The sequence below is a fragment of the Panthera tigris genome, chromosome A3 (assembly GCF_018350195.1).
Source record: "Panthera tigris isolate Pti1 chromosome A3, P.tigris_Pti1_mat1.1, whole genome shotgun sequence".
Lineage (NCBI taxonomy): Eukaryota > Metazoa > Chordata > Mammalia > Carnivora > Felidae > Panthera > Panthera tigris.
Window position 1 is genome coordinate 80,448,353 of NC_056662.1, and position 15,285 is coordinate 80,463,637.

Below are 15,285 nucleotides of genomic sequence, written 5' to 3' on the forward strand. Positions count from 1 at the left end.
TTCATGTTTTTCATTTCACTTAGTTAATAAAAAGAATACATTCTAAACCAAAATAATACCCCTTAAAATACGTAAATTTTGGAACTTTGGATTTTCAAGGTGTTTGCTTTTCTTTTTCCGGTACTGGAGAATTACGATTCAGTAATAGAGCCATGAGTCTGTAAAGCACCTCATTTCGTCATAGCTTTTTTTGAGACAAATTAAAGCCACAATAAAATGAAATTTCTCTTTAACAATAAGCTTTAGTGGGTCAGAAAATGAAAATAAGAAAATTCACTGGAGACCAGATTAGACTGGAGAGAAAATGGAAATGTTCTTTTTCTTCTACAGCTTTTATTCTATCTTTGTCACATTCTCTTGATCAGCTTTCTTAAACACAGCTAGAGATTAAGTGAAAACCTGTAAACATCTTTACATTGTCAAATTGCTGATATCCTTTAATTTTTATGTTTTAGAAGAGTTTATAATTGATGGTCGTCTTTGGAAATATGTTTGAAATTGGCCAGGTTTAGTCATATACTGAAGCTTAGAAAAAGATGTCTGTACTTAGTTTTCAGCTTTATAGGCAGCAAACATAAAACATCTAGTGGGGATAATATGAACTTAATCAGTTCTGTGTAATATACATTAAGTTACCTTAATAGCTGAACACACTGGAAATGCTCAGTATATTCTACATTTATTTTGGTTTAAGATGCAGAAATGGACTTCCTAGACATATGCCATATGTTCTCTTCTTATGCCAAGTTAACAAGAATTAAAAGACTGAGATGAATAAACAAGGTCAACTTAAGCTGAGCCAAATTAGACAACAGAATAATTGTCAGATTTTCTGTTGGCAGGGACAGTTTGTTTTGAGCCAATCTTCATGAATTATAGGCTGTAAATTTTTTTTTTTTTTTTTTTTTTTTTTTGCTGGTAAGTCTACCGCCAGGCATTCTGTTGACAATTTTCTTTGTTTTGTAAACACTGAAAATTTTCATCAGTTATATTGTTTATAGGCACACATAAGGATTATGGATAGATGGGTTTTTTTGTTTGTTTGTTCTAACTTAAGGGAAATTTGCTTAGAAACAAATCTAACAAAACCAAGCCAATATTTAAAACTTTTAACAAGATTTGTATTTTATTTGGAGTTTGTTAGGTATGAATTCAGATATAATAAATAGAAAACTAAACAATATTACTATTCATTTATGATAGTAAATATCAAAGTAGATTTGTTACGAACGCAAGGTTTATTTACAGTAAAGAATTTTAGACCTTGAAGGAGATAATCTAATACAGAGGGAAAGATTGAAGCAATTAGAGAAATGGAATAATTTAAAATATAATAACTAGTTTAGGGCAGTACCAAACCTAAAGTAAAATATTTAGTCCTAGGATCAATTATTTACCATTGTCCTTCTCATTACCCTTTTTCATTCTAAACTGTTTTTTCTTTGAGTTGTTTAACATTTTTTTTAATTGCCAGGTCAAAAAATATGAAAAACTAACCATTTAAATAATGTTTATTTTAACCACATAAAATATGGAAACCAACTATTTAAATAATAATGTCAGTGACCTATAAAGTCTCAGTCAATTCACATAATGGTGATTTTTAAAAACACTCATTTATATCCTAGATGTTGTAACTGCTATTAATATGGAAGTGCCTGATTCTTTTGGGTGTCTAAAGTGTCTACTTAACACATGTATTACTAGTAATGTATTCTCAATATCCTGTATATTCTTGTATTATAAAAATAATTATCTTATTTATTCAGTAAATATTTATTAAGCATCCGTTATATTACAGACAATTTTCTAAGTCCTGTAGGATCCAGCAATGAAGAATTAAAAAAAGACATCTTTACCCTCATACAGTTTACATTCAAGTAAGTTTGTTTATAAACTCAAGCATAGTACAGTCTATTCAAAACCAGTTTTCAGTTGGTTTCTGTATTATATTTAGTTCAAATGAATTCCATTTATTAATTTTGCCATAGCCTACACAGAAATTAAAATTTTTATTGTTTTGTTGATTGTTTCCTTCGCTGTGCAGAAGCTTTTTATCTTGATAAGGTCTCAATGGTTCATTTTTGCTTTTGTTTCCCTTGCCTCCTAAGACATATCTAGTAAGAAATTGCTATGGCTAAGGTCAAAGAGGTTTTTGCATATTTTCTCCTGTAGGATTTTGATGGTTTTCTGTCTTTTAGGTCTTTCATCCATTTTGAATTTATTTTTATGTATGGTGTAATAAAGTGGTCCAGGTTCATTCTTTTTTTTTAAATTTTTTAAAATGTTTTTATTTATTTTTGAAGGAGAGAGAGACAGAGCATGAGGGGTGGAGGAGCAGAGAGAGAGGGAGACACAGAATTCTAAGCAGGCTCCAGGCTCTAAGCTGTGAGCACAGAGCCCGATGTGGGGCTCGAACCCACAAACTGTGAGGTCATGACCTGAGCCGAAACCAGACACTCAACCGACTGAGCCACCCAGGTGCTCCCCAGGTTCATTCTTTTGCATGTTGCTGTCCAGTTCTCCCAGCACCATTTGCTGAAGAGACTGTCTTTTTTCCACTGGGTACTCTTTCCTGCTTTGTTGAAAATTATTTGGTCATACATTTGTGGGTCCATTTCTGGGTTCTGTATTCTGTTCATTGATTTATGTGTCTGTTTTTGTGCCAGTACCATACTGTCTTGATGATTACAGCTTTGTAATACAGCTTGAAGTCCAAACTGTGATGCCTTCATCTTTTTTTTTCCTAATTTTTTTTAATGTTTATATATTAAAAAAAATTTTTTTTTAATGTTTATTTATTTATTTATTTTTTTTAAAATTTTTTTTAACGTTTATTTATTTTTGAGACAGAGAGAGACAGAGCATGAACAGGGGAGGAGCACAGAGAGAGGGAGACACAGAATCTGAAACAGGCTCCAGGCTCTGAGCTGTCAGCACAGAGCCCGATGCGGGGCTCGAACTCACGGACCGTGAGATCATGACCTGAGCTGAAGTCGGACGCTTAACCGACGAGCCACCCAGGCGCCCCAATGTTTATTTATTTTTGAGACAGAGAGAGACAGAGCATGAACAGGGGAGGGGCAGAGAGAGAGAGGGAGACACAGAATCTGAAACAGGCTCCAGGCTCTGAGCGGTCAGCACAGAGCCCGACACGGGGCTCGAACTCATGGACTGTGAGATCATGACTTGAGCCGAAGTCGGACACTTAACCGACCAAGCCACCCAGGCACCCCAATGTTTATATTTTTGAGAGAGAGACAGAGACAGAATGTAAGTGGGGAAAGAGCAATGAGAGAGGGAGACACAGAATTCAAATCAGGCTCCAAGCTCGGAGCTGTCAGCATAGAGCCCAACATGGGGCTTGAACTCAAGAACAGTGAGATCATGATATGAATGACATCGGCTGATTAACCAACTGAGCCGCCTGGGTGCTCCTGGTTTTCTTTTTTAAGATTACTTTGGCCATTTGGGGTCTTTCGTGGTTACACACAAACTTTAGGATTGTCTGTTCTAGCTCTTTGAGGAATGCTGGTGGTATATGTGTAGACTGCTTTGGTCAGTATAGACATTGTAACAATATTTGTTCTTCCAGTCCATGAGGATGAATGTTTTTTCCATTTCTTTGTGTCTTCATTTTTTTTCATAAGGTTTCTGTAGTTTTCAGTGTACAGGTCTTTTACCTCTTTGGTTAGGTTTATTACTAGGTACCTGCACAGTGAAGGAAACAATCAACAAAACTGAAAGGCAACCAACAATGGGAGAAGATATTTGCAAATGGCATATCGGATAAAGGGTTAGTATCCAAAATCTATAAAGAAGTTATCAAACTTAACACCCCAATAACAAATAATCCAGTGAAGAAATGAGCAAGAGACGTGAACAGACACTTGTCTTTTTTTTAAATTTATTTTATTTTTTAAAATATATATCCAACTTAGGAATATAGTGCAATAATGATTTCAGGAGTAGAATCCAGTTATTGATCCCCTATGTATAACACCCAGTGCTCATCCCAACAAGTGTCCTCCTTAAAACTCCTTGCCCATTTAGTCCATCCGCCACCCCCCACCCCTCCAGCAACCCTGTTTGTTCTCTATATTTGAGTCTCTTATGTTTTGTCCCTCTCCCTGTTTTTTATGTTAGTTTTGCTTACCTTCCCTTATGTTCATCAAACACTTTTAGAAAGAAGACACCCAGATGGCTAACAGACACATGAAAAAGATGCTCAACATCAGTCATCATCAGGGAAATACAAATCAAAAACACAATGAGATAGCACCTCACTCCTGTCAGAATAGTAAACTTAACTCAGGAAACAACAGATGTTGGTGAGGATGCAGAGAAAGGGAAACTCTTTTGCACTGCTGATGGGAATGCAAACTGGTGCAGTCACTCTGGAAAACTGTAGGGAGTTTCCTCAAAAAATAAAAAATAGAAGTACCTTACGACTCAGCAATTGCACTACTAGGTATTTATCCAAAGGATACAAAAATGCTGATTCAGTGGGGCACATGCACCCCAATGTTTATAGCAGTGCGATATATCAACAATAGTCAAATATGGAAAGAGCCTAAATGTCCATCGACTGATTTTATACACACACACACACACACACACACACACACACATGCACACACGCACACACACACAACAGAATACTACTAGGTGATGAAAAAGAATGAAATCTTGCCATTTGCAACAACATGGATGGAACTAGAATGTATTATGCTAAGCAAAATAAGTCACTCAGAAATATAAATATATGAATTCACTCATGTGAAGTTTAATAAACACAATAGATGAACATAGGGGAAGGGAAGGAAAAATAAGATAAAAACAGAGAGGGAGGCAAACCATAAGAAACTCTTAAATACAGAGAACAAACGGGGTTGCTAGAGGGGAGGTAGGTGGGCAGATGGGCTAAATGAGTGATGAGCATTAAGGAGGGCACTTGTTGGGATGAGCACTGGGTGCTGTATGTAAGTGATGAATCACTGGGTTCTACTCCTGAAACCAGTACTAAACTGTATGTTAACCTGAATTTAAATAGGTATATTAAGAATAAAAAAATAATTTATTCAGTCATATAGGCCTATGAAAAATGTAAATAATTAATGGGAAGGACTTAAAATTAAGAGGACATTTTATAAAGAAGGCTAATATTTTATGGTTCAGTCAACCATTCATGGATGGAATATTTGTTGAATCCTAACTTTGTGCCTGGTGCTGGGTTGGAGGCTCTGGATACAATAGTAAGCAAAAGTAGGTACACTCTTAACCCCTGGTGAGTAGACCCATGTTGTGGGCCATGCTGCCATTCTCTTCTCTCTGCTTCTCTTTCTTACAGAGCTTGATACATTACTGAACTCCTATAGACAAAAACTTTAAGTATCTTTGGGTAAACTTCCCCAATGTAGTTCTGAAATTCACATTTAGCCCTGAACCCCAGCATCCGTATGTTGAAGTATGAAATCAGACATCACATCAAAATTGTCACTGATGCCAAGGCAGCTTTCCCTATCAAGTCAGCCTAGTCATTCAAAATGACCTATTAAAACTGCAGAACACATCCTAACACTTTGTATTAATTTTTCCTTGATTCTTTAACAATTTAGTGGCTTAAACAGCATGCATTCCTTTTCTGGAAGTGCTACAGGATAATCTGTTTTCTTGCATTTTTGAGCTTCTAGAGGCCAGCCTGCATTCCTGGGCTCACGGCTCCTTTTCTCCATTTTCAAAGCAATGGTAGGTTGAGTCCATCTCATAGTGAATCACTTAGACTCTGATTCTTCTGCCTCTGTCAACCACATTTAAGGACCCTCTTCCAGATTTAAGGATTACATTAGGCCTGATAATCTGAGGTAATCTTCTTATTTAAAATTTTTTTTTAATTGTTTACTTATTTTTGAGAGAGAGAGAGAGAGAAAGACAGAGGGTAAGAGGGGGAGGGTCAGAGAGAAAAAGGTAGATACAGAATCGAAACAGGCTCCAGGCTCTGAACTGTCAGCACCGATGGGGCCCAAGGAACAGCAAGATCATGACCCGAGTTGAAGTTGGACGTTTCACCAACTGAGCCACCCAGGCGCCCCAAATCTTTGTATGTTTAAGTCAGATGATTAACAACCTTAATTCCATCTGTTTCCTTAATTCCCCTTTACAACATGATGTAACATATTTACAGATTCTGGGGGTTAGGATGTGGCCATCTTTGGGAGTCCATTCTGCCCACTACATACTCTAATATCCTATATTGGCTTCTCACTGTAATTAAAACAAAGATCATACACACTAATATGGCTTAACAAGGCTCTAGTAATTTATCATGTTCCATACTCCTTTACAGTTTAGCTGTATTGGCTCTCTGTTATGCAAACCTCCCAATCTTGTTACTACACTAGGGCCTTTGTATGGGTACTTTCCTCTCCCTGGAATCTTCTGTCAATTTACTGCATCTTCACATAGATGACTCTTATCGTTCAGCCCTTAACTCAAATAGTACCTTCTCTACTCACCAGTTCTTTGTATTTTTTCCTAGTACTTATCATTAATTGAATGACCTTTAGTTATGTATTTTTGTTTGTTTCTTATCTATAGCATTCCTCTTCCTCCCCTACATGCTTGAGAACTCCAAGAGTGTAGTAGGCCTGCAGTGCCAACTATACACTAGGCATTATGGCAGGGCTTAGTGAAATGATAATATCTAAGAGCCATGGTGGTTTTCCCCTTCATGGAGTTTATAGGTTAATGAGGAAGCAGATGCTAATCTAATAATCACATAAGAATAAAACTGTAAGTATTATAGTATTATAGTATTATAAGGCTTTATAATTAGGATGTTTTACTATCTGGTAGGACTGGCTCCCCTCCCATAGTTTCTTCTTTGTTTTAATTTTCTATGTGAACTTTAATATCACCTTGTCTAACTCAATAAAAAAGTATGTTGGTCTTTTTATTGGGATTACATTAAATGTAGGTAGTTTAATATAATACATTAATTTAGGGAGAACTGACATCTTTATGATGTTGAGTCATCTTATTCAAGAAGAGGGATATCTTCCCATTTGTTCAAGGCCATTTTTATGTCTTTCACAGTGTTGTAAGATTTCTATCATGTGGAATTTGCATATTTTTTGTTCAGTTTATTCCTCAGTATTTAATCTTTGTTGATAAAATAGATGGGGTTTTCCTCTACCATTACCATCTCTAACTCATTACTGTTTGTGTATATGAAGGCTAGTGGTTCTTGTACATTAGTTTTGTATCTTTCTACCTTACTGTATTTTTAAAATATTTGATTTTATCATTGATTCCCTAGTAGTCTTCTGTTATATTGTCATATCACTGAAAAGGGAGATAGTTTTATTTCCTTGCCAATTTTTTAAAAGTTTGTTTGTTTGTTTAGGGAGTGAGCAAGTGCAGAGAAGGAGCAGAGAGAGGAAGAGAGAGAATCCCAAGCAGGCTCCATACTGTCAGTGCAGAGCCTGATGGCAGGGCTTGAACCCACGAACCAGGAAATAATGACTGAGCTTAAGTAGGACACTCAACCGACTGAGTTAACAAGGCACCTCTCCTTACCACTTTTTATTCTCTACTTCAAGGATTGGCAAACTTCAAAGTATAGGATAGTAAATTACCTAGGCTTTGAGGACATACAGTCTCAACTACCAACCCATAAACAATAAATAAATGGGTGTGGATGTGTTCTAATAAAACTTTTTTTACAAAAACAGCAGATTTGGATTTGGCCACTGGGCCATAGTTTGCCAACCTTTGATCTAGTTGATTTATCTAATTGTAATGGCTAACTGTAATGTACCTCTAGTACAGTGTCGAACAGTAGCAGAGATAGTGGGTATTCTTGTCTTGTTTCTGGTTTTAGTGGAAATGCCCTCAGTGATTTCCCATTAAAGAAGATACTAGTATTAGGACTAAGTCATATATATTAAGAATATATCCCTCAATTCCTATTTTCTTGAGGATTTTTTTCTGTCATTTTCAGTGCCTTCTTTTAAATTTTAATTTGAATTTATTCCCATTGGAATGCCTTGTAATTTATTTTTCATTTCTAAGATATTTTGCTTCCTTTTGTTTCTTGAATGCACTGAGCTTCCTCTTCCCTGCCTCTCCTCTTAGTTTTCATCTAATTCAGAGTGGGTTTCCAGAGTGCTTGAAGTGTTGTACAGTTTTCTTGTACTTCATGCCTATTTTAGGGGAGAGAATTTTTCTCAACTGATATATGTTGGTCTTCATTTTTTTGCTTCTTTGCAGTATAACTCTATAGAACTCTTCATCTTTTTCCTGTTTATTTTTGTGGTATTGGAATGTATTTTGTGAGATTCTGGTTCATTGGAGCCCTTTGTATAGCTAAGTCTGACACTTGTTTTTGTGGGGTAGACACATAGACCAATGGAACAGAATGGCAAATCCAGAAATAAATCTTCACACGTATGGTCAATTGATTTTGACAAAGGAGTAAAGGCAATTAGATTTTCATATACAAAATAATGAACTTTAACCCTTATATGAGACATAAAAATTAACTCAAAATGGACTTGAATGTAAAGCTAAAATTATAAAACTTCCAGGAGAAAACATGAGAGAAAATTTTTGTGATTTTCATTTAGAAAAAGATTTCTTATATATAAAAGTACAATCAATAAAAGAAAAACTAAATTGTGCTTTACCAAAATTTGAAACTTTTGCACTTCAAAAGACACTGTTAGGAAAATGAGAGGGCAAGCCATAGACTGGGAGAAAATATTTGCAAATCATATTATATGATAAAGGACTTCAAATTGAGGAATATATAAAGAGGTCTTATAATTCAATAATAAGGGAACTTATTTAAAAAATGGACAACGTTTTGCATAAATATTTCACCAAAGAAGATAAGCTAATGGCTAATAATCACATAAAAATGCTCAACATCACTAGTCATTAGGGAAATGCAAATTAAAACCATAATGAGACACTATACCTGGTAGAATAGCTATAATAAAAAAGACTGACAATACCAACCACAGGTGAGGATATGGAGAAACTGAAACCCTTGTATGTTGCTGACGGGTATGTAAAATGTTAGTCACTTTGGAAAAACAATTTGGTAGTTTCTAAAAACTAACAAGATAAATATAAACTGAGAACATGATCTATCAGTTCCACTCCTAGATATCTACCCAAGAGAAATGAAAACGTATGTTCCCTCGAAGACTTATGTGAATATTTATATCAACGTTATTCATGTAGCCAAAAGCTACAAGTAATTAAAATATCCAGCAGCTGGTGAGTGGATAAACAAAATATGGTATATCCATACAACGGAATACTATTCAGAAATTAAAAAGGAATAAACTACACACTACAACATGTATGAACCTCAGAAACCATAATGCTAAGTGAAGGAAGGCTGACACAAAAAAAGACAACATATTGTATGAATTAATTTCTATGAAGTTTCCAGACTGTATGATATCATTTATATGAAATTCCTCTAGAGGCAGGAAGCAGACACATGACTGGCTCAGGCTGGAGGTAGGAGTGGGAATGGACTGTAAATTATTGGCATAAGGGAACTTTGTGGCAGTGGAAATGTTCTAAAACTACACTGTAGTGGTAGTTGCACAACTTTATACATTCAGCAAACATATTTGAATTGTATACTTACAAGGAGTGAATTTTGTGGTACATGTAAATTATACGCCAGTAACATTGTTTTTAAAAAAGTAAATAAAGAAGTAGGACTGCCAGGTAGTTGAAGATAATAATGGCTGCTTTCCTTTCCACCTCTCAGTACTTCCTCTATAAACAGTATAGAACATAATAAGGAAGAAACAAACTGCATGAAAGCCACAGCTTCAGCATGACTTGACAGAGAACTTCCAAACAATTGTAAATAAAATGGAAAAAACGCCAAATGCTAGTGCATGATCTCCAATTCCTGGTGTTCTTAGCATGAACTACACCATGCAACTTGAAGGGATAGTTTTTTTTAAATGCACAGTTTCCGGGGTGGGGAGATGAGTGGGTGAAAAAGGTAGAAAGGGAGAAGCACCTTATGGCAGTTGGGTGTGAAGGAAGAAAGAAGCAAAAGGGGAAAATTTAGGATCCTGCAATATAAAAGGGAGCCAAAAGAATTAAGAGGTCATACAACTCTATCAGGAATGTGTAAAGAGCTTAATTAGACGGTCTTATTCCAGGATCTTCTGGTTAAATTTTTGGCTAGTCTCCCATTCTATCACTTGACCTAAGCAGGCTAGTAGAACTGTGGCTTTCCCTGTTCATTTCCTATCAAATTTGTTACTTTTGCTGACAGTTAGTTTGCTATTTTTATCGATAATAGTGCTGGGCAAGGGTTTTTCCATTCAAAAGCTCCACATCATGTCAACTAGCTGTTGTTTTTCACAGCCAGTGCTACCCTAGAACTAACTACAAGGCTGAACTAGCTTGGGAGTGGTGAAAGGATGGGAGCAGCCCCAGAACATCAGATTTCCCCTTCATTACTAGAAGTTCAGCATTACTTCATGAATAAATGCTTATCAAATTGTTGTTTGCCCTTTTTGATTTCAGAGCCCTGAAATCGTAGTTTTTGTCCAGTTTTAAAACTGTTTGCTGGGGACAGGATTTATTCACCTCTAAACTTTGCCATACCTGGAAATTCTCCTTTATTTACTATTAACCAAACTATGTAGTTTGAAGCATTTTTCTCAAGGATGTTTTAAGTATGCATGTATAATTGATAGGAAATATGCAATATATTGAAATATGATATATATGAAAAATATGGCCTCTTCACAGTAATTGCATATAGTTGGGATCCTTAAGAGCAGGTATGTAAGCTACCGAATAGGGGCCAAATCCTGCCCACTGCCTATTTTTGTAAGTAAAGTTTTACTGTAACACAGCCACTCTCATTTATTTATGTATTATCTATGGCTGCTTTCATACTAAGATGGCAGAGTTGAGTGTTGTGATAAAATCTGTATGATCCACAAAGCCTAATATCTGGTGCTTTACACAAAAAGTTTGCTGACCTTTGCTTCAAAGCATTATCATAATTAACATAGCTACCATTATAAATATTACTTTGTCTAGTATATTTACTTCACATTTATCCTTTATTTTCTCAATAACCCAATATAATCAGCTACATACATATGAGTTATCAATTATCAGATTCCAAAAACTAATGGTAACCTTCATAAGTATGATCATATAAGTTATAATTCAAACTGAATATACTAAAAATTAATATTTTAATCTAATAATCTCACAATCCTAAAATTTAACAACAGAGTAATACTAGAATTTAGTATCTTATAGTAATTTCATGTTCATGTTGGTTTGCAATAACATTCATCCTAACAATACTGTTTACACTCAATTACATCATAACTGCTGTTGCATGAACAAACTACTATAAAGTTGTTGCCATGAGAAAATGCACATTTTTTTCTTTGATATTTTGAAATCTTGCTTAACTATTAGTTTGCATTTAAAAAGGGAATATTTAAATTGTTTAATACTAAATACTTTGTGGAGCACTTTACTCAGTTCAACATATCTTACCTGTTAGAAGAGACATTCTGTGTTCTTTGTTGAATATGTTTATGGACTGAACAAAAGGGAGGGAGGTCATCTGGAAATGTGTCTTCTCCTTGAGGAGTTAAAGATAGGCCAACAAAAGCTTCATTTAGCGTATCTCCTCTGTCCAAAGGCCCCAGGAGTTCTGTTAAAAAATGATCAAGATATAAGTTAAAATCAAATAAAATTTCTGATAACTCCTTCATAAGTATGATTACAGGAAAATCTTTCACATATCCCAATGAAACTTAAAAATTTGTCAATTAACTATATAATGTGCAGTGGAAATCTTGTAGTCATAGTCCCCCTATGACTTCTGTCTTTCTTACACTTAGCTCAACCCAGGGGAATTTGGTAACTGAGTAATTAATGTTTCTGAGTTTAGACTTTAAAAATTCACTTGTAACTTCATTCATAGTGTTTTTAGCCAGCATTTTATTAATCAAATATTTTTTGTTGTTAACAAATTACTGGAATATTTTATTATATTGGAAAGTTGTGAGAGGTGAATTATTTTACACTCCATATGTTGAACATAATTTGAAAGCAATAAAGGAAAGTATATTTCTAATATTTACTCTTAATTACAATTTTAAAGTGTACAGAGAGTTTGTTATTCCCACATCATACAGATGAAGAAAGCAAACTTTAATATTGGCAACTTTGACAGGGCATTGTTTAGAAAAATTGTGAAACATGATGAAGTTGTGAAAAACATATCTGAAAAAACATAAATCTTATTAAAAGCCAAAAACTCTTAGGACTGTACCCTGTGCATGTGTGTATTTTGTTTTTCTTTTCTTTCTTCCTTTCTTTCTCTTTTTTTCTTTTTCTTTTTCTCTTTCTTTCTTTCTTTCTTTCTCTTTCTTTCTTTCTTTCTCTCTCTCTCTCTCTCTCTCTTTCTTTTCTTTCTTTCTTTCTTTCTCTTTCTTTCTTTCTTTCTTTCTTTCTTTCTTTCTTTCTTTCTTTCTTTCTTTCTTTCTTTCTTTCAGACAGAGCATGAACCAGGGAGGGGCAGAGAGAGGAGACAGAGAATCCTAAGCTGACTCCACACTGTCAGTGCACAGAGCCCGACATGGGGCTCAGACTCATGAAACCATGACCTGAGCTGAAATCAAGGGTTGGATGCTTAACCAACTAAGCCACCCAGGTGTTCCAACCATGGTAACCATTTTTTAAGTGTGCAGTTCATTAGTATTAAGTATATTCACCTCATTGTGCAACAGATCTCCAAAATATTTTCTGCTTTCAAAACTGACACTGTACACCCATTAAAAAACTCCCTATTTATTTCCTATTTCCCTTCTTCTAGGCCCTGGTAACCACCATTTTACTTTTTGTTTCTATAAATCTGACTACTTTAGTACTTCATTTAAGTGGTATCATGCAGTATTTGTATTTATGTGACTGGCATATTCTCCTTAGCATAATGTCCTCATGGCTCATCCATGTGGTAGGATTTCCTTCCTTTCTTAACAATTTTTTAAAAAAAATTTTTTGAAGGGGGGAAAGGTGGGGGGAGAGACAGAATCTTAAGCAGGCTCCATTTCCAGCCCAGACCCCCATGTGCCAGGCTCAATTTCACGACCATGAGATGATTACCTGAACAGAAATCAAGAGTTGGAGACTTAACTCACTGAGCCACTCAGGCACCCCCCAGGATTTCCTTCCTTTTTAAGGCTGTATAATATCCCACTGCACATGTGTGTGTGTACACAGAACCATATTTGGTTTATACATTTGATCGTCCATGGAGATTTGGGTTGCTTCCAGCTTTTGGCTGCTGTTAATAATTCTTCTATGAAGATGGGCGTGCAGGTATCTTTTTGATACTCTGATTACAATTCCTTTGGATATGTACCTATAAGTGGAGTTGCTGGATCATAGGTAAGGTATATATTTTTTTTAATTTTTAATGAACTGCCATTTTTTTTTGTTGTGGTGGCAACATTTTACAATCCCACCAAGAGCACTCCACAATTTTTCCAGTTTTGCCAACACTTGTTATTTTCCTTTCTTTTTTTTTATTATAGCCCTCCTAATGGATGTGAGGTGCTCACATGTAACTCACATATAACTATATCTCATTATAGTTTTGCTTTTGTGTCCATAATTATCAGTGATGTCAAACATATTTTCATGTGCCTATTGGCCATTTGATTTTCTTTGTTGGAGAAATATCTATTCAAGTCCCTTTGTCCATTTTTGAATCAGATTGTTTGATTTTGTTGTTGAGTTTTAGGAGTACTTTATCTTTCTGGATATTAAACCCTTACTACATATATACTACTAAATAGAATACATGATTTTCAAATATTCTTTCCTATTCTATGGGTTGCCCTTTTCATTCTGTTGATAGTGTCCTTTGATGAATAAAAGTTTTAAATTTTGATGCAGTCCAGTTTATTTTTGTTGCCTACTTTGGTATCCTATCCAGGAAACCACTGCCAAATCCAATGTCATGAAGCTTTCTCTTTGTTTTATCTCTGTAAGTTGGGTAGTTTAGGTCTTACAATTAGGCCTTTGGTCCATTTTGAGTTAATTTTCATAGATGGTGAAAGTTAAGGGTCCAAGTTCATTTTTTTTACAATGTTTATTCATTTACTTTGAGAGAGAGAGAAAAAGCATGAGCAGGAAAGGGACAGAGAGAGAGGGAGAGGGAGAATCCCAAACGGGCTCCATGCTGTCAGCACAGAGCCCCACACGGGGCTCAGTCCATTAACTGTGAGATTGTGACTTGAGCCAAAATCAGGAGTTGGACACTTAACTTACTGAACCACCCAGGTGCTCCCCAACTTCATTTCTTTTTAATATGGATATCTAGTTTTCCAAGCACCATTTGTTGAAAAGACTGTCCTTTCCTGCACTGGACTGGGTACCCTTGTTGAAAATCACTTGACCATATATGTAAGGGTTTATTTCTGGGCTCTCTGTTTTATTCCATCAGTCTATATGTCTGCTGTTATGCCAGTACTATTTATTGTTTTGGTTACAGTAGCTTTGTAGTAAGTTTTGACATGAGGAACTGTGAGTCCTTCAGCTTTATTCTTTCTCAAGATTATTTCGGTTCTTTAGGGTCCATTGAGATTCCATATGAATTTTAGGATAGGTTTTCTGTTTCTGCAAAATATGTCATTGGGATTTTGAGAAGGATTGTACTGAATCTTTATATTCCTTTGGGATCTAAGGACATTGTAACAGTAAATCTTAACAACTCATGAACAAGGAATGCTTTTTCACTTTTTACTGTCTTCTTCATTTTCTTTCAGTAGTGTTTTCTTCTTTTCAGTGTATAGGTGTTTCACCTCCTTAGGTTTATTCCTAAGAATTTAATTTTTCTTGATTGGATTTGTTTTTAAAATTTTTCTTTATAAATTGTTCATTTTTTAAAAATTAAAAAAAGTTTTTATTTAAATCCCAGTTAGTTAATACACAGGTGTACAATACAGTGATTCAACACTTTCATACAACACCTGGGGCTTATCACATCAAGTGCACTCCTTAATCCCCATCACCTATGTTACCCATCCCTCCCCACCAATTCCCTCCAGTAGCCTACAGTTCTGTATAGTTAAGGGTCTTTTTCTGATTTGGATGCCTCTATTTATTTTATTTTTTAAAGGTTTCTTTATTCTGGGGAGAGAGAGAGTGAGCTTGTGTGCAAGTATGTGTGAGCAGGGGAGGAGCAGAGAGAGAGAGAGA

At 35.3% G+C, this 15,285-nt stretch overlaps 1 protein-coding gene across 12 annotated transcripts in view; it reads right to left on the bottom strand.

Moving 5' to 3' along the window:
* Positions 1-15,285, bottom strand: part of LOC102951328 (WD repeat containing planar cell polarity effector) — a 619,322-nt gene that overhangs the window by 43,905 nt on the left and 560,132 nt on the right. For all 12 annotated transcript variants that reach the window (XR_006215760.1, XM_042981516.1, XM_042981515.1 and 9 more), the window contains one exon: positions 11,569-11,728. Coding sequence is in view for 11 of the 12 variants with exons in the window: in XM_042981516.1 (XP_042837450.1) it covers positions 11,569-11,728 (160 nt within the window). In the remaining variant the exon portion in view is untranslated. The remainder of the gene's footprint in view (positions 1-11,568; positions 11,729-15,285) is intronic.